Genomic DNA, 27,999 nt, shown 5'->3' with positions numbered 1-27,999 from the left:
AACCTTCGTCATACCGCCCAATCTCTTTATGAAAGGTTAATTTGAAAATATTATCCAAATGCCTTGCTAGACGCCTGGAAAAACAGTTGCCAACAATAATATCGCAGGATCAAACTGGGTTTATTAAAGGGAGGCACGTTTTTTTTTTATATACGCAGACTGTTTCAAATCTTATACACTCCCCCCTCACCTCAACCTGAGGTAGTTCTATCCCTTGATGCCGAAAAAGCCTTTGACCGTGTAGAATGGGATTATTTATGTTATACCCTTGCTAAATTAGGATTAGGTGAACACTATATATCATGGATAAAACTATTATATTCATCTCCGATGGCACAAGTACAAACCAACAAAGAGAAATCAAATCATTTCCCACTTCACTGCGGTACAAGGCAGGGCTGCCCCCTATCTCCCCTCCTATTTGCAGTAGCTATTGAGCCCTTGGCAGTTAAACTCCGTTCTGAGGCACATTTTAAAGGAGTGCGAGCTGGAGAGGAACATAAACTTTCCTTATATGCAGATGATCTCCTGCTCTACATTTCTGATCCCCCTGGGATCGCTACCATATTTCTTCAGTATACTCAACAGCTTCGGAAACATGTCAGGCTATAAATTAAACCTTCAGAAAAGTGAGTTGCTTCCTATAAATAAAATAGCTGAAACTCTTCCTTTTCAAAATGTCAGTCTGGGACAACCATCTGTATATCACTTATTTAGGGGTAAAAATTACACAATTACATAACAAACTCTTTGACCTAAATGTTACTAATCTTTTAGAAACAGTTAAGAAGGATTTTAAAGAGGTGGAATACACTATACACTGTAAAAAAAATCTGTAATCTAGGCAGTAAATTGCTGTATTACCCACAGTAATTTACTTTGAATTTGTAATACAGTCTGATACTGTACATTATGCTGCATTGTGGGAATATTATCCTTAGGCGGCAAATGTATATAGTGTAGTGCCGAGGACATGGAGTCGGAGGCGGTGCAATGGAGATGTGAAAGGATACTTTAATAGAGAGCAGAATAGGACATGTTGTCGGGTCGCAGCCCGGGTCGACAAGAGAAAGAGCCAAGAGGGCACACACTATATGTAAGCAACACATAACATGTCCGTGCGGGAACAATAGCCGCAACTGTAGTTCCCAGTTTGAATTATGAACCAGTGGTTAAATACGTGGTCACCACACAAGCCCCCCCAGAATTCAAACAGGGCAAAAATAAATCCTCGCGCCCGTGGAGGAAGCACCACAGGGGCCGACGAGGGTGTGGTCGCAGGTGAGGACCGGGCCATGGAACGGGCCAAGGTGAGGAGAGGGTAGGGGCCCTAACAAGGGCGAGGGCACCCCCACCGGGGGCGGGCCGGAACGGGCCGTCGTAAGGGGGCCGCAGTAGGTGTTGCGGAGAACCCAACAGGAAAAAGCGCAACCCGGCCGCAGGCAGACGTGCTGCCGCGGCGGGCACGAAGTCCTCAGCAGGTGCTGAGGCGTCCCCGGGAAGCAGGAGAGCAACCCGGCCGCAGACAGACGTGCCGCGGCGGCGGGCATGAAGTCCTCAGCAGGCGCTGAGGCGTCCCCGAGAAGCAGGAGAGCAACCCGGCCGCAGGCAGACGTGCCGCGGCGGCGGGCATGAAATGCTCGGGAAGCAGGAGAGGCCAGACAGGGTCCCGGAGCGTGCCACTCATGGGCCGATGGAGCATGGGCGACGTCCGGAACTGCCGAGGCGAGACGGGGTCCAGGAGTGCACCACCCAGGCATCGATGAAGACGTGAGTGGCGTCTGAAACACCGTCGATGTGGTGAAAAAGGTGAGAGTGTCCACATGAGGTCAACCGGCTGGTCGAACCTCCTCTCCGGCACCAGAAAACTCAGGAGGGCTGATAGCCGTTAGCACTAGCCGTTAGCACTAGCCGTTAGCCGTTAGCTAGCAGCCATGGGTAGCTGCTAGCCGTCGTTAGCCCCACGTGGTTAGCCGCTAGCTGGCAGCCATGGGTGGCTGCTAGCCGTCGTTAGCCCCACGTGGTTAGCAGCCGGGATGTGCAGCCGCACGCCCCGAAGAACAAACCCACGAGGTAGCAATGGGGTTGCTGGTCGACCCAGCAGGTCGTGCATCGTCCCCCCGTTGGATAGAAAGCCGATGCGGGAACGGCGAGCAACGTCCCCAGCCTTCTGCGGAGCACGCACCGAGCCTCAGTCCGCATGCTGGTGGCAGCCACGGACGTCTCCAATCAAACCCTGGCATTTCGAGAAAGGAACTCGAGTTCCTTTTGCCGTGTTCGGCTCCGTCCAGGAAACTTCCCAAGACGTATCGGGGTCACCAGTGTAATGCCGAGGACATGGAGTCGGAGGCGGTGCAATGGAGATGTGAAAGGATACTTTAATAGAGAGCAGAATAGGACATGTTGTCGGGTCGCAGCCCGGGTCGACAAGAGAAAGAGCCAAGAGGGCACACACGGACACATAACATGTCCGTGCGGGAACAATAGCCGCAACTGTAGTTCCCAGTTTGAATTATGAACCAGTGGTTAAATACGTGGTCACCACAACAGCACTTTAAAACCATACTGTAATATTACAGCAATACTGTAATGTTACTGTACAATGTATACAGTAACATTACAGTATGCTGCATTGTGGGAATATTATCCTTAGGCGGGAAATGTATAGACTACAGCAATTAAAACATTATACTGTAATATTACAGCATTACTGTAAATAGTGCTGTAATGTTACAGTATAATTTTGTTGTTACTGTACAATATTTCGGGGTGAAAATATCAGGAGCAAGGGGTGAGAACCGCTGTGACCTTTAACGGATTATTTAGATTTATAAACTTTATTATTGCGGTTTTTTTCCTCCTAAAAGTTTGTATGTTATTTGTTATAGTTGCAGCATTACATGGCTAAACAGCTTCAACAGTCAGCAGACCAAATGGAGGAGAGAGATTCAGAATGTCTTCACCCAAATCGAGGAGGAATCCTCCAACCAAGATGTCTCTGCTGGTCATGATGGCACATTTCAAGGAAAAAGAAGAGGCTCTTTTCCTTTTGGCTGATGTAAGTGGAGTTATACATTATGAACTTGTGCAATGAAAATGCATCAAAAGTTGATCGTCAACAGATCAACAACACTCCATGAATGGAAGGCTTGGGAATGTTATTGAAGAGAGGAGTGGCTTAATGGTATATTGCCTGGTATTTTTTTCAGACTGTTATCTGTGCATTTTTAGTAGTTTATTATTCTCACTTTAACAGAGGAAAATAAAGTGAGATGGGAACGTTGCCGTTTTTCCTTTAGTTGCATAATAATTCTGCACACTAATAGTTGTCCAATAATTGTCGAAAATAAGCAAAGAAAATGACTAAACACATAGTATGTCGAAAATATTGAAAAAAAACAACATAGTATAGTGTGTTGATAGTGAAAATATCTATTTTTTTTAACAGTTTTTGATAACTGAAATAACATATCGTGGTATATCGAAAATATGCAAAGAAAACAACGTACAAAAAGTGTGTCTAAATTTGACATACTCTGGAGGGCACTTTGTGACTTTAGCCTTTGCAGACCATTTAGATGCACATAACCTATACAATACACTAAGGGGAAATCCCCCTAAAGCACAAGAGGCTCCCTTTTTAATATGGCTTTTTTGATCTAACCGGATATACTCAGAGTGAATGCAGAATAAGGACAAGACAAATAGTGCTGAAGCAAATTTCTTTACTTAAACGAACAGATGAGTTTTAGAAATTGCTTGAATAATAATCTGTGAGTTCAGCAACAAGAACAGAACGCTCCTCTCCTGCGTCAACGGGTAACATCTTAAAATAGACTACATGACATTTACACTTCACAGCATTCTGTGAGAACACACATAGAACATGTTTTACAAAACAACGCAATAAAACAGTTAAGAAAATCCCCTCTGAACTCTGATACTTCATGAATACAAAAATCCTTTCTTCACTGGACTGATGAAAGCGGGGTCTTTGCATTTGCTAACGGCTAACTATAAAACTAGCATTCTCTGTCTGTACTGCAGCCTCACAACCACAAGAACAAGACTCACACATGAGCTTGGCCGAGCGGGAGGGGCGAACAATCCATAAGACTTTTCATAAATGTACAATTAACATTCTATAACAGGTACGCATTGGCAGCACACACCTATTTAAATGTCCTCGCAAACAAAACTTAAATAAAAGTGCAATGCACAACTTTGAGTAGAAGAGCGAGGAAACAAATGTATAGACAAAGCGCGTTATAAATCTGAATAAATTCATCTGTATACTGTAGAAAAAATACATCATTAAACTCAACTTCGGCAGCATTAATGCTACTCCTGTCTTTAATGCAAAACTTTCTCAAAGCACCTTAATAAATAGGCAGGTAAAACAAGCTTTATTCACTTCTAATAAAGGAATGCAGTTCAATCAGCAGAATTCAATCAGTGGATTCAATGGGATTGCTACCACTTAAAGAAATACTTCATCCATATATTATTATTTTTGGAATCTATCTGTTCATCTGAAATGCTGGGGGAAAAGTGTGTACTCGCATGTGGGAGCAGTTTCTTAAAGTTGTAGGGAGATTATTTTTATATAATAATATATATATTTGCTTTTAATTGCTCAAGCCAGGTTTGAAGCGTTCCAATTCTGTGGTCAATATGTCCAAAATGTTATATTATAGTCTCAATTTGTTGTCACACTAAACAGTAAATCAAAAATCAAAAAACTAAAGTTTGAATAATCTAAACTCAAGGGCAATTTAACATGTTTTAAAGCTTCAACTGCAGTTAAAAGGGCTGAAAAGGAATGAATGAACCACGCTTACTATCAATATTCTTCAAACGTTATTTGAAGTTTTCTTTTTTAAACTTCTACTTAAATCTTCTGATATCTAATTTCAAGTACCAAAAGCTGTCAGTAAACATATCTTGTCAGATGGCTAATCTTGATACAAATCTTTTGAACATTTAAAAACATATTTGGTTTCCAGTCATGAAACTTAAAAATGTTAAGAATTCTCATCAATTTTTTTTTAAAGATAACCAAAAGGTTATTTAATTGTTAGACCAGAAACTCAAGCACTGTACCTGCACTAATATATATATAAAAACGTTTAGTAGTTTCATTACTTTTGTTTTCGGATAGAAATGATCTAAATAATTGTTTCACGAAAACTCGTGAGCGAAAACATCGGGCATCGTTCCAGCTGATCAGCTACCTGGTAAAAAACTGTAGGGGAGTAATTCCCATCATTAAAAAGATAATATCAGTGCAATTGAGTTTATTAGATTTACACCTGTATGGGTGTGTAATGGCTGTATGGACTCATGTTGAATGATGTGCGTTATCAGATGGAGAGGTGGAGCCAAGTAAATGGAGCTAATAACGTAAAGCTCTGCTCCCTGACACACGCAGTCCCCTTTGTGTCAGGGCTTTTTTCATTCTGTTAAAAGGTAGGGCTTCTGTTAGTTTGGTTTGATCCAATGCCATTTATTAAAAAATGTCTTGCACATAGCAGACCAAAAGAGTGGGTGTAGTTTTAAGGACTTAATTATTTTTGAACTGCTTTTATGTAAACATGGTGCATAGTCCTTAAAAAGTTGTGTTGAATGAAATGAGCATGGCAGGTATCAGGGGTAGGATCTTTAGAGCTAAATGTCAAGTCAGCAGACTTATGAATGAACATCATGAACTTATCATATTTTAAGCGAAAATGCCAAATTGTTACTTTTTCAAGTTTCTCAAATGTGAAGCTTGATTCTGTTCCGTCTTATATTATTTTAAATTGAATAATGAAGATTTAATTTCAGTTCAGGGTAATTGTGATGAGCAATTTTCACTAATTTCTGACCCTATAAACACAATTATTTTTTAGTTGCAGACAGAAACAATTATAAAAAATTAGCACACAAAATTTGATAAAATTATATGAAAATTCTCAATAAAAGTATTCATTTGAAATAATTCATTTAGAAATGTAAGGGTACATTTAAGTCCTACCTTAAATTAAAAAAGCTTTAACTGGGATAATTGTCAGGCTCAGTTTATTAGCCACTAATGGCTTTTCCAATTGAAATGTTTTGTGGAGAGAAATTAATTATAATACATTTCAAGTTGCATTACTGTCAAAATGTTAGTTTATTAAACAAATACCATTTTTGTAATGCTTCCTTCTTCTACGTACTGCCAGGTACAGGAACAACTGAAATAAATAAATGCTGCAGTCTCTTTAATCGTAGTCAAACAAAGCCAATATAAGTTTGATTGAAGGAACAAAGAAGGAAGTAAAAAAGGAGAACAGTCCAAAGCGAGCCTTGAAGGAAAAGATGTGGAGCTACAGTCTGTCAGTGGCTAGCTGCTAAGCTAATATTTGGGTACAGTTCAGAGTGTCAGGCTGCTGGTGTGTGTGTGAGCAGACAGGAAGTGAGCGTTACTCCATGATGGTTCTGTAGATCACAGGCTCGATGTAGTCCCCTCTGTAACGTGAGTTGATCACTCTCTGCCTCTTTGACTTCTTGATGATCTCCTTCTCCTCGAAGATGCCATCAAATCTCATGTCGGACGCTTTAGACTGCAGAGACAAACACACTTTAACACACTTTCTTTCCTTAACTCTTTCTCTGTTAAATGGATTCACTAGATTAGACAGAAATGATAGCTGGATTCAGGTGTGTGTGTGTGTGTGTGTGTGTGTGTGTGTGTGTGTGTGTGTGTGTGTGTGTGTGTGTGTGTGTGTGTGTGTGTGTGTGTGTGTGTGTGTGTGTGTGTGTGTGTGTGTGTGTGTGTGTGTGTGTGTGTGTGTGTGTGTGTGTGTGTGTGTGTGTGTGTGTGTGTGTGTGTGTGTGTGTGTGTGTGTGTGTGTGTGTGTGTGTGTGTGTGTGTGTTCTTTGGGTAGCACTCACCAGTCTTGACTTGACTCTCTTTGGGAGTTCTTCATCCAGAGCATAGACGTCGTCTCTCTTTGCCGTTAGCTGAGACCCATCCTCAAATTCGACCTACAGCCCAAAATGCAGTCAGAGAAATGTCATATTCATGCCCATTTATGTCAAATATCTCCTTCCAACCACATGTAATGAAAAACGATAATAAGTAAAGATAAGGAGAGAACACTAAACACCTATTTGTATAGATAATGATGAGTGTAACTGCTAGAAAAGCAATACAATGAAATGGCCCTATTATGCTTTTTGGGGTTTTCCCTCTCCTGTAGTGTTCTATAGGTTTGTGTGTATGTAAATGGTCTGCAAAGGCTAAAATCCCAAAGTTCTCTCCAGAGGTAGTTTCTCTCCCACACACTCCCCCCTACTTAATTTGAATCCTTTGTTTACTTCCCTAACATATTGAGATCACTATGTACTTGCGCTTCTATTGGCTGGCGCTCCAACACATTGTACGTGATTGGCTAAGGGGCGGGACGTTTCCGACACATATCAAAGTGGTTGACCAATCACAACAGAGCCGGCCAGCTAACCAATCAGAGCAGACTGGGCTTTGGTTTCAGACAGAGGGGGAAAAGAGGTGCTGCAGAACAGGCAGTATGAGAAAAATAAAGAGCTTTTTGAACATCAAAGCATGGAGACATGTCTCAGTTTACTACTTCCGACTCCCTTATTTCAAAATCAAAGTTTTTTTAAACATGTTTTGGTGAGACGGGTAAAATCCCCAATTGTGAATGTTCAAAGCTTCGATACAAGCAGCTTCTGACAGAACATGACCACCTTTAGCTTAGTGGTGGTGATGCACAGCCATGCGACTGTGATGTAATTTGAAGTTAGCTTCTTCTAATATTTGGAGATTATTCCTGCTGAACAAAACATTTAAGTCTCATAAATGTGTGTTTAGCACAGCTCTTATTTTCTGCAATATTCTGAAATACAATATACGATGTTAACTTCCAGGTTGGCCTACAGAAAATGCCAACACTCCTCCTCTCTTTTGAGGAAAGTAACATATTAGGTGTGAAGTGTGAGCTGCCTCCGGTCCCTTTAAACACTGCAGTGATTCTGCTTGCACAGGGCATTCCAAAGACAGGAGGTACAGGGGCAGTTTCAGGAGACATTCAGAGGCTTAAAATACATCTTGCCTGGGTTGGGAGCACTCAATAAAGTAAGAGGCAGGCCAGGCTTCACTTTTAGAGTCATTCACAATGCATTCAGCACTGAAAGCAGCTCCAAAGTGTGTCACAAACACTGCTCACAGTCCAATGCTGCAGATGATGCACCTGGTCATGTCAACATCTTAGAAAGAAGCAAGTTCAATCCGATCCAGTCAATTCAATAACCGATTACATGACAGGTAGGACAACTCTCCAACTGTGGAAAGATCACACCGATCATCTCTTCTATCCTTGATTCGTTAGACTTTTCTATAGTAAAGATCACTAACTGCAATAAATAAGTATATATATATATATTTGTGTTTTATGTCAAATCTAACTGTCTTTGTTCCATGAGTCCTCTGTTTGATGAATATTTTAATTCACATTGAAGAACATGAACCGCTCACCTATCAACCGAACCACTGTGAAAGATAGGAAGTTCCTTTATGACACATGATGTCATCCATAATCTTTTCTTAGCTTGGTATGTCTCTCAGTCTCTGTTTTTCGTTTTTATTCACAAACACTACATGCTTAGTCTTTGTTCTCTGTTGGATCCAGATCTTTTATTAATTGTTATAGAACATAGCCTTAAGGCCACGTTCAAATGGACAGCAGCCCTTATATAAAACAAACATATGCACCTCTATGGTAGAATCATTTGTAAGATGAAGACTGTTTTGTGCTGGCAACTATATTCTACATGTTACAATTGTGAGTCTGTAGTTAAGTTTGACTTAATAACAGCAATTCAAGCTTTGTGATGTGACAAAAAACCAACAAAACACAATAACACCATCTTACCAGGTACATGTAGATGGCACGTGATGCCACAAATTTGGCCCCATACACCAGGCCGTCTGTCCATCGCACCTTAACCTCCTCTCCCTGAGGGGGGGGCCCAAGCTGAGCACAGTCTCGGTTCTGAAAAACCAAACACAGAGTTCTGAACATTTGCAATCACACATCATCTCATGTCTTACATTGGAAACACAGCTCTCTATGATATCAACACAAAGCTACACATTAAAGTCACTGCAGTACAATAAATAATGTCCAGAAGAAAAACTCAAAGTTTAACATGCATATCTAAAAGGGCAACAATCTGCGCTATAGGTAAAAACATACCAACGTTCATAATAACAGATTGGATGTTCTTTAAAAAAGAATATCCAGATTTCTACTCCCTGTAAGTCCTTTTAGAGTTGAAGCGTTGACAAGATAAAGATGAGTTAGTGAGACTTACCACGATGTCTTGGGGGAAGAGATTGTCACTGAAGGAACCATCGTCAAAGTTGACTTCGTAGAAGATCTCTTTAGTCAGCTGCACCACGTCACACTGGTAGTAGCGGCCGTTCTTGTGCTTGCAGATCACCTTCTGTCCCACCGTCAGCTCATGCATGGCTGCTTTATTGCGCTGTAAGAGAAGATTTAAAAAAACATATTTATGAATGGCTTATGTTGATGCTATTTTTGTAGTACCTGACATTTAGTTGCACTGCACTGTACAAAAAGGGAAACAAAGGGTCAAATGGGTTATGGGCTAGGGTTATCTCCATCAAAACAGTAACACAGATGTTATGTGGTAGTTTGTGAAGCAACATGGAATCATGGGAATGCCTCCTTTTGGTCAGCTCAAACACCCAGGAAGTGGGCTGGGCATTGAAGCCAAACCGTGGTTACCATGTCAGTCTGTGACGTCATTGGCCCTGAAAATACTTTTAAAGCATCTACTAACTTTACATTGGAAAATACATATTTGTATATCAGCACTTTTTTTTTTTTTAAGCTAAATCAACATCCCTGTTTGACACTTGATTAGTAATTTTTTTAATCATGACCTTCTTAAACGTTGATGCTGACACTTAAAAGGGGATACGACGCCAATCCAGGAGACCAAATTAAACTCACTGTACTGAATAACAGATTTCCCTGATACATTTGGGATAATGTACACAACTCAACTAAATATACAACATCGGTCAAGTCGTTTTAAGGAATTTTGATTAGAACATTTGAATCTATTCTACCTTTAAAGAAAAAGAGACATCAGAAGCTCCTTACCTCAATCTGTGTGGGCCCTTTGTGTCGACAGCAGGTAACGTGTACTACAAAGGGCCATTCATCGGGCTGCATGAGCACTCCTGCAGCCTGGGCACAGGTGGGGTGGTAGGCTGTGGGGCAGCGGCCATGAGAGCACTGCACACAGCAGCCAGAAGCCTTCTTCATCCGCTTCTTACAGTAGTAGCACTTCTGTCAGAGATTAAAACACAGGAGCCAAGGCTGAGGAAACTGCAATGGATTCGAAATGATTCAATTAAGGCGAAATGTACATATCTTTGATCTACTGTGAACTACTGGAGAACAGGTCATTACTCCTCCACGCCTTGTTTAGCAATCAGCCTTCAATTATCTGAGCTGCTTATTATTTGAATACCAGCTTTCAATTGAGAATGTAACGGTAGCTTTTGCATTACAATGCTGACGTTATTTGAACTCACCAGTTTAAATCTCTGCAAAGGGATTCCACTTAAATCCACAGGACTTCTTTCAGTGATGTTGACAAAGCGTGCCTCCAGCACAGCAACTGTACACAGCACATGTACCCACCTGCAACAAACCAAAATATGCGCACATATTGTTAATGGTTCTTTAGATATGTGGCATTGTAAGAAAACTGTATGCATTTTCACAAAAACCTTTTTCATCTTAGAACATTTTTGATCATTGTTGGCGTTTCTTGAAGTGGTCAATGTGCTACCGTGTTAAATCCTGCAACGTTGGTAACCGATCAACGTGCGTCCCTACACGATTCATATTTTTGACTCAGAAGTCCTATGTTGTTGGCTGTTAAGTGGTTTAAATATCTTAGACCTGCTTGAGAAAAAACATTATCAAAGTGCAGATGTTTAAAACTAGCTGTACTTCACCCATCCTGACAACTTACTTGTTGTTGTTGGCTTTCTGCAAGGCTCCACCTCTCAGCGAACACAAACAGCAATTCTGCAAAAAGACCATGTCATCAATCGATTGCTAACCATAGAGCCCTGATCTTTTCAGCGTTGTAGCTTCAATCTAAAACTCAAGAGAGTAGTAAACAATTATTGTTGTCAGACTCCTAAATGTTGTGTTTAACGCGGGGTTTCTGTTGCCAGCAGCAACATGAGCCGCAGCTTATTTAGACCTTGTTGAGGAGGTAATACATCAAAGAATCCTGTAACCATGGCAGCCTCTGACCCTAAACTGAACCTGAGGGATTGAAATTTAAACCAAATAAACAAAAAAACTCAACTTTAATAATGTATATAGAATCCTATATTTATGTTTTTGTTTCTATTTGTAGAAGATTCATTCCATTAGAGCAGGGGTTCCCAACCTTTTCCCCAGAGAGCCCCCCCTAAATGACTCCTGTTGGAAATTGCCACCCGGGGTGGCGCGACAGCAGTAATTCAAGTTTCAAAGTCTCAAAAATGCTACACTTACTGTCACAAAATGGAGGAGACCGATCTGATAGGAGCAACTGTGACAAATAATCCAACTGAAACCGGCATGGACAATGACTATGTTTTAAAAATGCGCTTATCCAGAAAAGCCTGGTTTGGACACTTTACGGGCAGAAGAAACATTTCTGTCTTTTTATGCCTATAATAGCTACTAACTTGAATTTGTATTCAAATTAATTAATCAATTGTTTGTTATACTTTATTGTAATGTAGAGACAAGGCCTTCAGCGACAATCATGTATTGTGTAACAATTACCGTAATTTTCGGACTATAAGGCGCACCTGAATATAAGCCGCAGCAGCTAAATTGAATGATGTGTACATATATAAGCCGCACTGGACTATAAGCCGCAGGTGTTTTAATGTTTAATTACCATATGTAAGGGTTCGTGCACAGAGGGGATTGTCGGGAAAGAGATGGCTGTTTGAGGAAGCTCCCATTTATTAACATTTCAACAAACAAGTTGCATATTTGCATAACGTATTCAAGTGTTACCATTTAGTGCAATAGTAGCTACAGAACATGTACTGTGTAAACTGTACTGTATCACATAGCGTTTCAGACACACAAACTTTTCAACTTTCAAACTTAAACGGTGCGCTCCCAGCGCACGTACCGGCAGTGATCTACAGCAGTGGTTTTCAACCAGTGGTACGGGGACAAACTGTCTCGCTCTCGCAATGTCTGTCTGTCTTGCTCTCGTTCTGTCTCTCGTACCACTCTCGGTTCCACTTTTACTTTTGCACGCTACCTGTCTCACTCTTTTCCGGCCTCCAGCTTTTCCTGCTGGAGCCCGCCGCTTAAAGGTGGGGGGCGCGGACCGGCCATAGAGCCCATAGAGTTAAAGGTGGTGGACTGTAACCTGTAAAATCCATAGATTTAGGAGGTCCCCTAGTGGCCGTTAGCTGTAAAAATCCATAGATTAGCCGCACCGTTATATAAGCCGCAGGGTCGAAAAATGGGAAAAAAGGCGCGGCTTATAGTCCGAAAATTACGGTATATGTAAAAAAAAAGAAAGTCTAAATATTATATTAGGCCTCAAAACATCTCAGGCATGGCGCACCCCATGCGATTGGTGGCGCGCCCCCCAGGTTGGGGACCACTGCATTATAGATATATATCTATATATAATATATATATTTTCATATTGTGTATTGGATACTCTAAAGATATACAGTTTCTATGTATATATTTACATTTGTATTTTATACTATTTTTACTCATGTGTAATGCCTCTGAACATTCTGCTATAACAAAACAATCCTAATTTGGGATCAAAATAGTATATCTAACATAATCCAATTCAATTTAATCGAAGACAAAAAAAACATCTCTTAAGCTTACTTCCAATCCATTGAAGATGAGCTAAGGGATCCTCCATTTCCTACTCTACTTACTGTTTCATCATGTGTCACGTGTGATCGTGTACAAGTGAGCCTCTACATTTAAAGCACCTCAGTTCCAAAATGTACCCATGTGCTCAGTGCAGCCTCACTAATTATTGGACTCTTACACAAACTTCAACGTGTTTGATGTCATTACACATCTCAAGGGCTGTAAGGGGTTAAGGTTAGGGTTAAACATATTGGCAGCACTAGATGAGGAAACTGAGAAAAAGTAGGTTCAAGTGTAAACAATGTGAGCCTTGTTGATAAAAGGGCAGATTTGATTCATACATGTGTATCATCATTTGGGATGCTTGATTTGTGAAGAGCCACTTAGACAACTAGCAAGAGGGCTCCATGGAAACAACTGAGCAACATGTTTTGGTTCACTGACCTCATTCATGGCGTTAGCCTTGCAGCGCGCACATTTCCACTCCTTGCTCACACTGGCTGGATCCACACCGTAACAGCCTAAAATATATAAACACAAAGACTCAGTCAGACACACTAGTGTAATAGCTGAGACATTATGACGTTTTGTTAGTACTGCCATCCACAGACAGCATTTGGTCATGCACCAAAACGGAGACAATTAGAATAATAATAATAATAATAAGGTCGGCAGGGTTGGGTCACGTGTGCACAGGCTACGTTATATGATATAACTGTGGAGATGCAGTACTCACTGGTGTGAACCCGGATGCTGCACTGAGAGCAGCTGATGAGGAGGCTTGTTCCGTCTTCCTCTAGATGAGGCGTTACGGGCGGCTCCTCACACTCAGAGTCCTCCTCTGTGGTGGTGGTGAAACACATCTCTGGGATCAGTGGTTTGGTCCGCATGCCCCCCCCAGGAACCATGACGGGACTGTCCACAATGCTGGCACATTCCGTCTGCCAGCAAGCACAGAAACATAGAGCTTACAACACAGTAGATAATATGAATATGGACCAAAAAAACACCTACTGGTCTACATGAAAGTTGGGTTGGTGCTAACAATTATGTAAAAATAGCTACGTCAGCTAAATAACATGAAATGTAATGTTGTCTGAAAGTGCAGGGCTGAATGATGTCTTCAAAGTTATGTAAAAAAATAGTGATAGACTAATAAATATTGAATTGATTTACTTTTTCTCTCCCTAGGATGTGCTCCAAATGTTGGCGGTGAGTGGATCTTACCTGCTGGTATGTGTAGAACAGCATGCAAATGGAGCAGTATGGAGGTTTGGATTCCATGCGCTGGTTGTACTCCTTCTCTTTCTTCAGGCTGGGGGGTCTGTTCTGCCACAGGTGAGCCAGAGGTTTAGCCCAGCTCTCCCCCTCCAGACCACCCTCCTCTACCCGGGGGGCCTCCTCTGGAACCTCTGAGGGACAAGCAAGCCCAACAGCAATATTTGACTACACAGATTTAAAAGTACTTATATTCGCTTAACCCATTTCTACAAATAAAATGCTCAGACAATATGAAGATGAGGCCTTGCCACTAACCTTCATCACTCATGCCATCCTTTATGAGTGGATGGTGGCCTGGAAGCTGTCCCAGGTCATTCTCTTCCTCTTCATCTCCAGTTGCCTCTCCGGCCCCCTGCTGAGGGACACACCACTGTTAGCATTAGCATCCAGGCCGGCTTTACACAAGACCACCCTGGTATGTTTTTATCTTTTGCCCTGTGCAGCAGTGGGGTGGACCTTCAGGGCTCTGTACTAAGTAGAGCATGTTTTACACAACAAGCCTTTAACCACTGATGCTTATAGGCTGGACTTGTGCTGCTGAATGCGGGACATAAACACGTAACAACTAAAGTATCTTTTACTTCCCTGGAATCAATGATTCAATCAATTGCAGGCAGGGGCGCCGCCAGGGATTTTGGGCCCCATGAAAAGATATCACATTGGTTACTTAAACATTTTTTTCTTAATGTTCTAAAATTGTTTGGGCCCCTGTCAGTCACAGGCCCTTAGAATCGACCTAACTTTTCACCCCCTTACGGCGCCCCTGATTGCAAGCAATTGGACTGTTATGAACAGGCAATGCATTAGAACCTACCACACAGTTAATATTCAATGTCTTTTTGTTGTGTCTTGTTTCTGCACTTCTGTGATTCTGTCTTAATGCATCAAAGACTGTGTCCTGATTTGACCTGAGATTAATCATCTCCTTCTTTGTTTTAACTGGCAGCTAACTGATCTGAGCATCCTTAGGCGCTTTCACACCGGAGTACTTTTCCCAGGAATAGTTTCGATAGTTCCTGGGATTTTGCGTTCACACTAAAAAGATCTAGAACTTTTTTTTGGGAACCTTTCCCCCCCTTTTTAGTGCCTGCTAGAGAGGGGGTACTTTCCTGGGGAGAAAAAGGTTCCAATTTCTGATTGGCTGGGCGAATTGCAAACCACGCCCCTTAAAACTCAGAAAAGTTTTTGGGAAGCCGCCATTTTATTTGCTCGCATTAGCATTATTAGCATTAGCCCAGCGCACCAACGGAGAGAGAAAGGCAATACAAACAAAAACATGGGAGCGGTGGAGATGAGGAGGTGTCGGCGTTCTGGCGATTTACTCGGAAGGCTTCAGTAGAAGCTGCTGGGAGTCCCAGCAGCTTCTACTGAAGCCACTGCGGGGTCTCCCGGCCCGGGGACTTCGGGTGGCAGTATATGCCTTGAAGTTGTTTGCGGCCTGCCAGTAAACCCAAAGCAGAAGAAGAAGAAGTGACATCAGCGGCTCCCTCTGGGACTTATTCCGGTGTGAACGCGATTTACTAGATAGTTCCAGGAAATAAGAGTTCCAGGAATTAAGAGTTCATGGGAAAAGTACTTGGTGTGAAAGCGCCTCTTGAAACCAATTGTTTGAAATAATGTTAACAATAAAGTGAACAATACTTTGCTTATACATGTGTTAAGTTTGTCAACTTACTGCTTTGCAAACATTTCTGTAGTCATTCTCAATCTCATTGTCACTGTCCTCACTCGTCCTCTCCTCCTTCGGGGGGGGCTCTCCCTCTGCGTAGTCTCCCTTGGCGTAGCTGTGTACGTGCAGGACGTCTGCGGGGCTCAGCGTCCTCTGGAACGCTTTGTGTGGCGGGCTGCAGCTGCCCCCCCGCTGACTCTCCTCCTCAGAGCAGGGACCCGCCCCCTGGCTCTCAATGTGCTCTGATGGACAGCTGTTTGCAGCTGGCACACCGTTCTTCTCTTTTTTCATAATGCTTTGTCTGTTGGGAGTTTTCTTAGCCCTGGGTCTGGATTGAGATTTAATCTGAGGCTTGGCTTCTTTCTCCTTCTTAGGTTCTGTCTTGACTTTTCCTGTGTCTGAAAGAATAACATAGAAATGACCAACATTATTGCATCTACTGGTACACCAAGATCCTCCTAAAAAACTGTCACAGGTCGTTGGCTCAGTATCTTCCAAGTCATTACATCCTTTACAACAAAAAATGAAATGAAGCTAGGAGAATGAGCTGTCGGTAAAGATGCAGTTTGACCTTAAAGCCCTTTGTCCTGAGTGAACTGTACTGTACCTTTATTGGGCTTCACAGAGACTTTAGTGGGAGTCTCCTTGCGTGACAGCTTGGCCTTCTTTGGCTCCACCTCCTCAGTCTCCTCCATCGTCAGCTCAGGTTTGATATCTGAAGATGCTTTATCAGCTTCTAGCTGACGCTTTGTCCCAGTCTGAGGCTTTGGACTGATGCATGGAAAAAAACTGTTATGCACTATGACTCAAGGGGAAACACTGTTTCCAATACAGCATGTGAAGAAAAAATCTTTCACACACAATCTTCATTTGATGAAATATTATCCTTCTATTCCACAACATTTTGGAGGCAAAACATTGCACTTTCTACGCCACTACAGTATTACTAGATTTACTAGAAGTAAATGATCTGAAGACAGAAACAGTGTACTTATTGATATAATGCTGAAGTGCATTTTAACAGAGATATGATAACTAAGCTTAGAAAAAAAGTTTAACAACTACATAGTTAAGGACCAAGATTTTTGGAACAACACAGAAAAGGTATTTCAAAAATCTTAACATGGGATTTGCTGTATAAATATGCCCAAGAATACTTTAAATAAAGAACCATTGAGAAAGTAATCTGGTATTTCATAAGTAATTCACAAGCATAGTAGAATAGTAGAATTGGTGGATTAAATGCAGACCTTTTGTCCTCCAGGATGGGACTAGTGGGCTCCTCAGACACAGCTTCAGTGGGAGTCTCTTTTGAAGGTTCGATGTTGTCTTGTTCCAGAAGCTCAGTGGCCTCAGGTGTGACTTTGGAGTGGTCGATGGGAGCGGTGTCTTTCCCTGCCTTCCACAGCTTGTAACGGTCGGGCTGATATTTGCGTACAAACACATCCATGGAGATCTTCACCATGTCCTGTCGGCACGAACACTGGGAGGAACACACATATCTACATTTGAGTCAAGGTTCAGAACATGGTACAAAACAATGCTTTGAAAACAGTTGAACTCACTATTGGGGTTGAAAGTGTTCTCTTAACACCCTGCTTAGATGAATACTACATTTTGATTGCCCAACTTGGACATTCAATGTTCTGCTATTTCTCGATAGAAGACCACCTCTAGGGATAGCAGACCGCTTGCTAAGGACATTCTGATCAAGGACTATGTGCAGTCACCTCAATCCGGAAATAGAAGTCTGGTCAATCTAACGTTGGCACATGAATTTCATTTTCTGTTAATCCATCAGATAACACAATAAAATACTTTAAAAAATAAATAATGGTTACTTAGGCCCTTTACTTTGATTTTTTTATATTTGCAGAACTCACTTTGTTTGTGCAATGAAAAGGTTTTTCTTTAAGGTTTCATTGTCATACAAGCTTATAATTAGTACTTATAGTAATATGTGTATTATATACATCCACTGTGAACACCTACCAATCACCTTAATAAATCAATAAACCACATAAGTAAACCAAAGTGAATCCATGCTGTATCGCAATAGTGCATTTTATTGCTATAGACAATTTTTCTTTATTTAAAAAAAATAAGAGCACACTGTTATTCAGGATAACGTGATTAACAAGTCAATCCTCCAACTGCTTTCAAAGAAACAAACGACAGGCTGCCTGCAGGCAAAATGTTTCAACAAAATAATGTGACATAATGAACCTCAATCCCTACGCATCACAGGAGCTGAAGCCTTTGTTTTTATGTAATAGATTATGATTCACTGCTGTTTACATTGTATTTATTTTTTGCTTACCAGTGTCGCCTGTTTGCCGTAATCGATCCATCGCTGGGTGGCAAAGTTGGTCGACTCAGCACAGTTGAAGCCATGGTTGAAACCAGCATGATAACCAAAGGGGAACGTCACAATAAACTGCCCAGCCTCCTGAGTCACCTGAATAATAAAAATAAAACAGAATTACAAGATCAGATATACCATTTTACATAATGTTTTCATGTCATTATCATCATACCTTAAATGCATGTTTGTTAAGCATGTTGCTGTTATACTGTGTACATATTGTAAAGAAATATGTACAGCGCAAAGTAAATAAAAGATCACCTTCTCAAATGGTATGCCATATTTTTTCAGGATTGAGGGTGAAATTAATGTCATCTTGTGGCGCAGGAAGGCTTCACAGCTCTGGGCATTCCCTGGGAAGAAACCTGGAAATACAAGACGCAACACACACAACATCAGTGAAGATGACCCTCTCTGGTTCTGTTGTTTATTTGAAGTATTTTATGTGAAACAAGGTACTTTCCACACGGTATAGAGGTTTACTGAAAGCAGATTAGACTTCCTCTTTGAAACAACTCATCATGACACGCTGTGGCTTGTGGCACACAGTGGCTAAGTGTGAGTAACTATAGTGTAAATGATCCATTTGCACCACAAACTGCAGCACATAACACATAACGAGTGTGGTAATACACATTATAATCCATGTATGGCTTTATGTGAGAACGCAACACTTACCCTTGGCGAGTCGTTCCAGTCTCTTCCCATGCTCTGGTGGGACAATATACCTGCAAAGAAACAAAAGCACAAGTATATTTACTACGGCAATGACTTTGATATTAACAGCAGAATGTGGATGCCAATAACCTTGCAAAGTATCTAGCCTGTACTTTAGACAGTTTAGTTACAATCAGATATAATGCTAAAATGCTTTTATTACAAGCAAGCTTAATTACTGGAATGAGAATGAGAACTCCCATGTCTTAATGTCACTTCATTGATGCCTTTCAACTTTAGAACAGATTTTAAGATTCTTCAAAGTTTAAAAGAATATCCTTTAACTTTGGGATTCTAATCACCAAAAGTTTGTGTTGCACTTTTGTAATGCAACTGTTTATGAAAGACACTACACAAATACATGTAAGCAGTGAGAGGAGAGCAGAGGGACATTGTGTGTGCAGCATTAAGGGTGTGTCAGTGACTGTACCAGGACTTTGGCTCTCCAAAGTGCAGGTAGTTGATGCTGTACAGATCCATGTCCTCTGTGTGCCACGCAAAGGCACTCTTCCACATCCCAAAATAGAGGTACGGTGTGTTCACTCCTTTGATCTTGATCCCACTCTCGTTCTCTACCGTGTCCAGAATGGTGTTGAGGCGGCCGATGTTCCACTCAGTCACATCCTGTAAAGGACGGATTAAGAGGCCGTTAATCGTAACGACAGTGACACTGATACTGTCAAAATGAAATGGCCTTATCAACTATTACCACTCACTGGATCATACAGTGTTCCGCTGACATCAGCACCGTAAAGGGGGGGGTTGAAGGTCAGGTTCTTCCAAAACTTCCTCTCCAGCTCATCAACATCCACATATCGAGGATTGCAGAACCTACAATGAGAGGAGAGCTTGGTTGCTTATCCAAATACCATACTATGCCAGGTTTTCCACATTATAGTATTATAGTTATTGTGGTAAAAACATCACTCGATCGACTGTGTTTTATTATTACTACGTGAACTGACTTGTCCATGTTGGATGTCTTGCGGAACTCATGGACGGTCATTGGCTTCTTCTGGATGTTGTACTGTGTGAACAGTCCGGACTGGCCTGTCACTACCTGCTGAATGGGAGCAGGTATCACCAGGTCATCGATGTCATCATATGTTTTTCGAGGTTTCCAGCCTTTAGGTGGAATTACCTGCAAGATAAATACAAGGCAAACGGAATGAAAACAGATAAGTGTACTCAGAGCAGCAGAGTGAGGATTCTGTCAATTAGACCCTCCAGAAAAAACGCGATTCTGCCAGGGTAGGATTTTCACGGCGGCCATGACGGCCATGGCCGTCATAGCCCCTCGGTCTGGCCGTTATGCCCCACAAATAATTGTACGTCCTACGGCCACCATGGCCTGTGTGCCCCTAATACTGTTAAAATCTCGAAGTTGCTTTAAAAGCGACAGAACAGTGTTTTCTGAACTGCATTATGCTGCGTTCACAACGGACGCAATGCGAATATTCTCACCCTGGAGTTTCACCGCGGCTGTCAGCTGTGTTTACTCCCGTCATTCAAACAGGACGCGCTGGAGAGGGGGCGGGGCTTATTTCCATGTAAATACTGTGGTGGAAACCAACTACGACAATATTAACCTATTTTACAGTGATTTAATTGTAATACACGTTTCAAAATGATGCCGAAGTAACAACATACTGATACCGGTTCGTAAAAACCATGAATTAATGCTTTGACAAGTCTGCAGACAGACGGCAGGCGAAAAGCCTTTTAAAATGCGTGTTTTTTTAAATGGAGATTGTCTAAGCTAACGTTGTAAATGCTCCGACCGTCCACGCTCACAACAACGGCCTACAGACATAAAGAAACCAGCGACTGTATTCGCCATGACACAGACAGTCTGTGGTTTGTACTTGTTTAACTTTTGTCTAGTTTGTGAACAGATATGAGGAGCTGTGAGCTCTGAGTGCTAAGAGCTAACAGCTGATGTTGGTTTTGTGTTTCGCATTGAAGATGATGTCAGGGCTCCGCCTACACTGCGTTACTATAGTTACTACCCCAGTTCCTAAACTGTAATGGAAACGCAGCATAAAGTGAGCCTGGCCTACCAAGGCCTAACTTTACCGTACTAAGCTGTGCGAGGCCACGCAGTGGAAATGCGCCATTACAGTACTTGTTGATTAACTTCCTGTATTGGTTTTCGTGTTAAGACAAACTTTCCCAAAAGAAAATAATTATTGGGCTTTCCTGTTGTGTGAAAAATATCACATAGCCTATGTCCTATTTAGAGGACTTTTGCAGACAGACGGCAGGCGAAAAACCTTTTAAAATGCGTGTTTTCTGAATGGATCAATCAGGCTGCTAAACTAACCTGTAGCTGCTCCGTCCACACTCACAACAACGTCCTGAGTATTCGCCATGACACAGACAGTCTGTGGTTTGTACATGTTTAACTTTTGTCCAGTTTCTGACCAGAGCTGTGAGGAGTTGAACACACACACACACACACACACACACACACACACACACACACACACACACACACACACACACACACACACACACACACACACACACACACACACACACACACACACACACACACACACACACACACACACACACACACACACACACACACACACACACACACACACACACACACACACACACACACACACACACACACACACACACACACACACACACACACGAATGGTGCAGAGTGAATGGTGCAGAGTTTGCCCCTTGAAGGCTGTTTCTTCTGCTCTGAAATGGAATGTATTCGTTACATATTAATAGAATTTTAGATTTTATTTTGGATTTGTGAATGGGAGAAGTAGTAGATGGAAAACATACCAAAACACTAATTATTCAAAGTAGAGTATTTTATTTTATATACGGTAATACTAAGGAGGCATAGGCCTATATGATGATATCATGTTTAACATTATTGATATTAAAAAAGTGATTTGTTTTTCCATGTCATTCGTGTGTTTTTCTTATCAAAAAGTGAAGTTATTTATTTGTAAGCTCCAAATCCAAATGTTTCCCTCAATGGCCTTTGTGCCCTGGCATGTGGCCTTTGCGCCCTGAAAAAATGTGTAACACCAAAGGCCAAATGGCCTTGCCCCTAAAATGACGAAATTCCAAGCCTGGATTCTGCGATCGCAGAGTTTACCGCATAATCAGCAAAATTGTGCAGATTTTTAAAAGGCCGCATATTTATCAAAAGGCCGCATAATCCCCGCATTTTTCCACACAAAGTTGAGAAAAAAAAGTTAACTCATCTTGACGTGAAGTAGTGATGATGATGACGCATCGTCATCAGCTCGCGCATCACAGTAGGTAAACAACACCGTAGAGTGAACGTGTGGAACTCACACGACGAACATTTCTGCTAAAGACCGGGCAAAGCAGTACCCCGATGTCTTTCACGAAAGTGGGGGGAAACTATTCTGCACCCCGTGCAACTGTGTGTTGGAGCATAAGAGAAAGTTGACGGTGACGACCCACTTTGATTCATTCAAACATTCGAAAATGCTTTCTGCTGCTGTGGACAAGAAAGCCAAACAACTCACGTTCACCGAGGCATCAACCTCCAAAACCCTTTCGAGGGCTACAAGAAACGAAGTGAGTAGCCTACAAGATTGAAGCTGGTCAGATAACGAACGAGTAAATGAAAACAGAATGAGGCGGAGAAGTGTGTGTGCGTGTGTGTGTGTGAGAGAGAGAGTGATTAAAATAGCCCCATTGCTTTTACAATAAATAAACATTGAATGTGTTTAATTGAATAGGAAAGGGGTTTAACGTTAGTGGCAGGTTGTGTGTGAGAGAGAATAAATAAGACAGCCCAATATTTTAAAAAAAATCTATTCTTTTTCGCAACTTTCCGCATATTTCGCAATTTCACCGCATAAAATCACATAAAAACCCCGCATGTTTAATTGCATAATCAAGGATTTTAGCCCGCGTTTTTCTGGAGGGTCTAGTCAATGTGCTGATGGAATTAGTGCTGTGGAAATATATATGATATATACCAAGTTTGCATCATTACTTATTAGCTTGTTTTCTGAGCAGAGTCAGCGTCAGCCAAGTAAAGCAACAAAAATGAAGCGATGAAGAAACTGAGTTTTCTCTAAGAGACTCAATTCTTAATCCACTGCTACCCTATCCTACGCAGTTGCTTTCAGGAATAGCTCAGCACGTAGTGTCTGTGCCTGTATGTGGTTCAGAGAGAAAGAGATATGATGATGCTCTCTGAGCAGACAGCTGTTGAGGATCCAAAGAGGTTGCTGACGATAACATATTATTGTATTTTGGCGATCAACTAGCAGAAATGTTCTCAAACCATTACGGTACGGTAGTGTTCAAAATGTCCCGACAATCTCACCTCCAGTTTGTTTTTGTAAACATTGCAGGCCTTGCACAAACAGAGCACAGTAATCAGGGTTACTCTTGTGTATCATGTATAAGGGGAATATAAATCACCAGATATCCCTATGCTCATGTAAACATTAAATCCTGATAAAGATTATTTGTAACCAGTTAGCTTCATAACACGGTATTAATGTTGATGCAAAAGTATTCACAGATATTTGCTTACTTCTGCTGAAAGCATCAAGATATCTTAATTCAAAAGGTATCACAAACACTTTATACAGTCATACTCATCAACTACTTTATCACATAATTATAACAAAAAATAAGGTCTATGTTGGGAAGACAAATTACATATTTTTTCAATATCATTTAAATGAATACTGCAGTATTTGTATAGTATTGTAAATATTGTTATTCTTGATGCTAAGGTTTCTGTTATTATTTACAACATGTGAAAGTGCTGTATACAGTTACAGATTTCAGAGCACGTGTCCAGCCAACCCTGTCTCCTAAAAATTACGTTCCCACAGAACTAAACTGCATTCTCAATTACGTTTAGCAAGAAACACGTAACTCTGGATTTGTTTTAATGTTTGAGGTGCAATAAACGACAGCAGCTTTTTGGCATGTTAAAACTATTATTTTCTGCCTCGCTCATGAGAGTAACAGCTGGCGAAATTACAGCCTTGCATACTGATTTCAAATGTGTGCTCTAAACTGATATTTATAAATGACTATTATCATTATTATAAGCAAGACAAAAAATGGCAAAGATATGTAGAAAATAAACGTATTTAAGATACGTTCATAAGAAACGTAACGTGGGAGAAAATATGTTTCTAGAAGATATGTGAAAATAAACGTATTTAAGATACGTTCATAACGAACGTCACGTGGGAGAAAATACTTTTCTAGCTAAACGTAATTGAGAATGCAGTTTAGTTCTGTGGGAACGTCATTTTTAGGAGAAGGGGGTTGGTCCAGCACAGTTCAACTGCTTTACGCCAGTGAAATGGTGGAAGTCTGCAAGTCAGGATCAAAGTCAGTTTTGTCCCATGTTAGTAAGTGATGTATTTGAGTTACTTTATGCAGTTTTGTAGTATTGAATAATCAAGTGAGTAGTGGACCGCAGGAGATGCGTTCTGGATGGAAATAACCTGCAGTAATAACACAATTGACTTTCAAAGAAGATCACTCCGGTGAGTACATTGGGTCTTCACAAAAAGTCCGAACTAAGATCACCATTCAGAGAAGCCTAGGAACTAAATACATCGAATAAAGAGCCACTATAACATTGTATCGATCATAATTACATACAAAAATACAATAGACTCTTCTTACTTTCGCGATTCCAGCTTTGTGTGCTCCTTGTGACTCCATATAGGCGATGTACCGGCTGAAGTCCTTGAACTCCTCTTTGGAGGGGGAGAACGTCATTATCCTGGAGCCCACACTTTGGGCAGGCTTGTCTGTAGTCATCTTAGGCATTTTACTCTGACCTCAACTCTGTATGGAGGAAAACATGGACATGATCACCATGACGACATCTAGGTCACATGACTTAAAGTCATATGATTCACAGCATCTGGCTTCCTTTAATGTTCCATCACTTGAGAGTAACAGACCATCAGCTAATGGATCATACAGTGGGGCAAAAAAGTATTTAGTCAGCCAACAATTGTGCAAGTTCTCCCACTTAAAAAGATGAGAGAGGCCTGTAATATTCATCCTAGGTATACCTCAACGATGAGAGACAAAATGAAAAAAAAAAGAATCCAGAAAATCACTGTCTGATTTTTAAATAATTTATTTGCAAATTATGGTGTAAAATAAGTATTTGGTCAATAACAAAAGTTCATCTCAATACTTTGTTATATACCCTTTGTTGGCAATGACAGAGGTCAAACGTTTTCTGTAAGTCTTCACAAGGTTTTCACACACTGTTGCTGGTATTTTGGCCCATTCCTCCATGCAGATCTCCTCTAGAGCAGTGATATTTTGGGGCTGTCGCTGGGCAACACAGACTTTCAACTTCCTCCAAAGATTTTCTATGGGGTTGAGATCTGGAGACTGGCTAGGCCACTCCAGGAACTTGCTTCTTACGAAGCCACTCCTTCGTTGCCCGGGCGGTGTGTTTGGGATCATTGTCATGCTGAAAGACCCAGCCACGTTTCATCTTCAATGCCCTTGCTGATGGAAGGAGGTTGTCACTCAAAATCTCACAATACATGGCCCCATTCATTCTTTCCTTTACGCGGATCAGTCGCCCTGGTCCCTTTGCAGAAAAACAGCCCCAAAGCATGATGTTTCCACCCCCATGTTTCACAGTAGGTATGGTCTTCTTTCTCCTCCAAACACGTCTAGTTGAGTTTTTACCAAAAAGTTATATTTTGGTTTCATCTGACCATATGACAGTCTCCCAATCCTCTTCTGGATCATCTAAATGCTCTCTAGCAAACTTCAGACGGGCATGGACATGTACTGGCTTAAGCAGGGGGACACGTCTGGCGATGCAGGATTTGAGTCCCTGGCGGCGTAGTGTGTTACTGATGGTAGCCTTTGTTACTTTGTTCCCAGCTCTCTGCAGGTCATTGACTAGGTCCCCCCGTGTGGTTCTGGGATTTTTGCTCACCGTTCTTGTGATCATTTTGACCCCACGGGGTGAGATCTTGCGTGGAGCCCCGGATCGAGGGAGATTATCAGTGGTCTTGTATGTCTTCCATTTTCTAATAATTGCTCCCACAGTTGATTTCTTCACAACAAACTGCTTACCTATTGCAGATTCAGTCTTCCCAGCCTGGTGCAGGTCTACAATTTTGTTTCTGGTGTCCTTGGACAGCTCTTTGGTCTTGGCCATAGTGGAGTTTGGAGTGTGACTGTTTGAGGTTGTGGACAGGTGTCTTTTATACTGATAACGAGTTCAAACAGTTGCCATTAATACAGTTAACAAGTGGAGGACAGAGGAGGCTCTTAAAGAAGAATTTACAGGTCTGTGAGAGCCAGACATTTTGTTTGTTTGTTGGTGAGCAAATATTTATTTTACCGAGGAATTTACCAATTAATTCATTAAAAATCAGACAGTGATTTTCTGGATTTTTTTTTCTCATTTTGTCTCTCATAGTTGAGGTGTACCTAGGATGAAAATTACAGGCCTCTCTCATCTTTTTAAGTGGGAGAACTTGCACAATTGGTGGCTGACTAAATACTTTTTTGCCCCACTGTATGTATTGACTCTTTGTTGGTAAAACTCCAAAAGTGATTGAAACAGTACCATATATAATAATTACAGTTCCAAAGCTCCTTGTCAGATATGTGACACTTCTATTATGTGAGGTAATGCAAAGAAATGATAACCTACAACTAAAAAACATGTAAATATAGGATTTTAACCAAGATAGATTATACTACATACAAATAAACACAACTTCAACAATATTGCAGCATTCTTAAAACCTGAACCGATTAAGCAAGCAAACCCTAAATATGGTTTCAACCTTTATCCAAAATAGTTTTTTCCACTTCCTTTTTTTCATTATCCTAGGTTCCCTCTTGGCCTCTATGCTACTAAACGCTGATCTCCAACTTAACTTACATCACAAGAGTATTTTCGTAGAGAGCGGACTAACGCAATATGTTTAACTTACAGGCAAATATAATCTAAACTCTGTATTTACTGACTTTACTAGCAAAACCCAGAATACTTCGGGGTTACGCCCACTGAGCCACTGTGAACAACCATAATTGATTGCAATTCTCAGCCTGTGATTGGTTGAAAACCATGTCTGTCTCACACCGTGGCCCACTGACAGCGCTGTTCTTCCGAAAAATATATTGCTAACGTTACTGCACTAGCCTACATGCTAACTGCAAGATAGCTTGCTCTGCGTCTTAAGAATTAAAAGAGGGGTGAAACAAAAACAAACCACTGCCATATTAATAAATAAACATTAGTATACAATGCTGGGTGTTATGTCTATTCACATAACCATTTATGGAAACAGAAGCAGCCGCAAAGTGTGTAGCGGACTGAGAGATCTGACAGCTGCCTTCGCTCTCCGTTAGCAAACTAGCAAACATGGCTTGTTGCTGACCGTCACTTTACTGTGGCTAAACTTAAAGTTACTAATACTTTCCTACAAAGCAACTCATTTTAAAGTGTCAAACATTAACTTACACGTGCTGAAATGTACACGAGTTGTTTTCCTTAAAAAAGAAAGGTAGTAGAGTAGAAATACAGACAGCATAAGTCCGGGTGGAAAAGACAGTCCTCCATTATTCCAGTGACGCATGCCCAGTGTGTGATTGTTTACATGGAGCCCAGCGGGAGGGGCTTCCGTAGTCCCCAGCCAATCACAACGCCTCTCCTCCAAACCATGCCTGCATCATTGTCAGTCTGTCAGAAATTAAACAATATTGACAGCATACATTTCCTTAGTCAAATGATTTGCGTATGACTATAACACACTACAAGGTTGTGTCCCTTGTAGTGTGTCCACTTGACCCTAATTTGCTCCTGTCCTGTGGGTATTGTCCACACACAGTAATAACGGTTTCATGTATATTATGTGTAATGTGTAATTGTAAAGCACTTTGAGTGCTTTGAAAAGTGCTCTAATAAAAAATGTAATTAATTATTATTATTATTATTATTATTATTATTATTATTATTATTATTATTA

The 27,999-nt window shown here is 41.2% G+C and overlaps 1 protein-coding gene and 1 long non-coding RNA gene across 4 annotated transcripts; one reads left to right on the top strand and one right to left on the bottom strand.

Moving 5' to 3' along the window:
* Positions 1-998: 998 nt before the first annotated feature.
* Positions 999-18,362, top strand: LOC307031489. Of its 2 annotated transcripts, XR_013805987.1 has the most exons (4): positions 999-1,809; positions 2,889-3,058; positions 14,145-14,165; positions 18,227-18,362. It is a non-coding gene; the product is annotated as an uncharacterized lncRNA (long non-coding RNA). The 2 variants fall into 2 exon arrangements; XR_013805988.1 differs by lacking the exon at positions 18,227-18,362 and having other exon boundaries at positions 14,145-14,279.
* On the bottom strand, positions 3,709-27,635 carry kdm4aa (lysine (K)-specific demethylase 4A-a). Of its 2 annotated transcripts, none has more exons than XM_079668604.1 (22): positions 27,495-27,635; positions 24,662-24,826; positions 19,951-20,126; positions 19,702-19,816; positions 19,416-19,609; positions 18,947-18,996; positions 18,530-18,633; positions 18,224-18,361; positions 17,154-17,386; positions 16,511-16,674; positions 15,910-16,301; positions 14,490-14,589; positions 14,181-14,365; positions 13,690-13,894; positions 13,398-13,474; positions 11,062-11,117; positions 10,616-10,724; positions 10,179-10,367; positions 9,361-9,531; positions 8,919-9,038; positions 6,919-7,011; positions 3,709-6,587 (listed from the first exon to the last, which is right to left on the bottom strand). In XM_079668604.1, the coding sequence occupies exons 2-22, from the start codon at positions 24,806-24,808 to the stop codon at positions 6,447-6,449; spliced, it is 3,159 nt and encodes a 1,052-aa protein (XP_079524730.1). In that variant the 5' UTR covers positions 24,809-24,826; positions 27,495-27,635; the 3' UTR covers positions 3,709-6,446. The 2 variants fall into 2 exon arrangements, with proteins under 2 accessions (XP_079524730.1, XP_079524731.1); XM_079668605.1 differs by having other exon boundaries at positions 14,490-14,586.
* Between the last annotated feature and the right edge of the window lie 364 nt (positions 27,636-27,999).

The sequence above is a fragment of the Notothenia rossii genome (genome assembly GCF_949606895.1).
Source record: "Notothenia rossii genome assembly, chromosome: 1".
In the NCBI taxonomy this organism is placed as follows: Eukaryota; Metazoa; Chordata; class Actinopteri; order Perciformes; family Nototheniidae; genus Notothenia; species Notothenia rossii.
The sequence above is the reverse complement of the archived record's forward strand: the minus strand, read 5'-3'. Positions and strand labels throughout refer to the sequence as shown.

Coding starts and splice junctions, on each gene's coding strand:
- kdm4aa (XM_079668604.1), bottom strand. CDS start 24,808: ATGCCTAAGATGACTACAGACAAGCCTGCCCAAAGTGTGGGCTCCAGG. Junction 18,362..18,529: donor ATGGCATACCATTTGAGAAG/GTGATCTTTTAT, acceptor TTTATTATTCAG/GTGACTCAGGAGGCTGGGCA. Junction 16,675..17,153: donor CCCATCCTGGAGGACAAAAG/GTCTGCATTTAA, acceptor TCCATGCATCAG/TCCAAAGCCTCAGACTGGGA.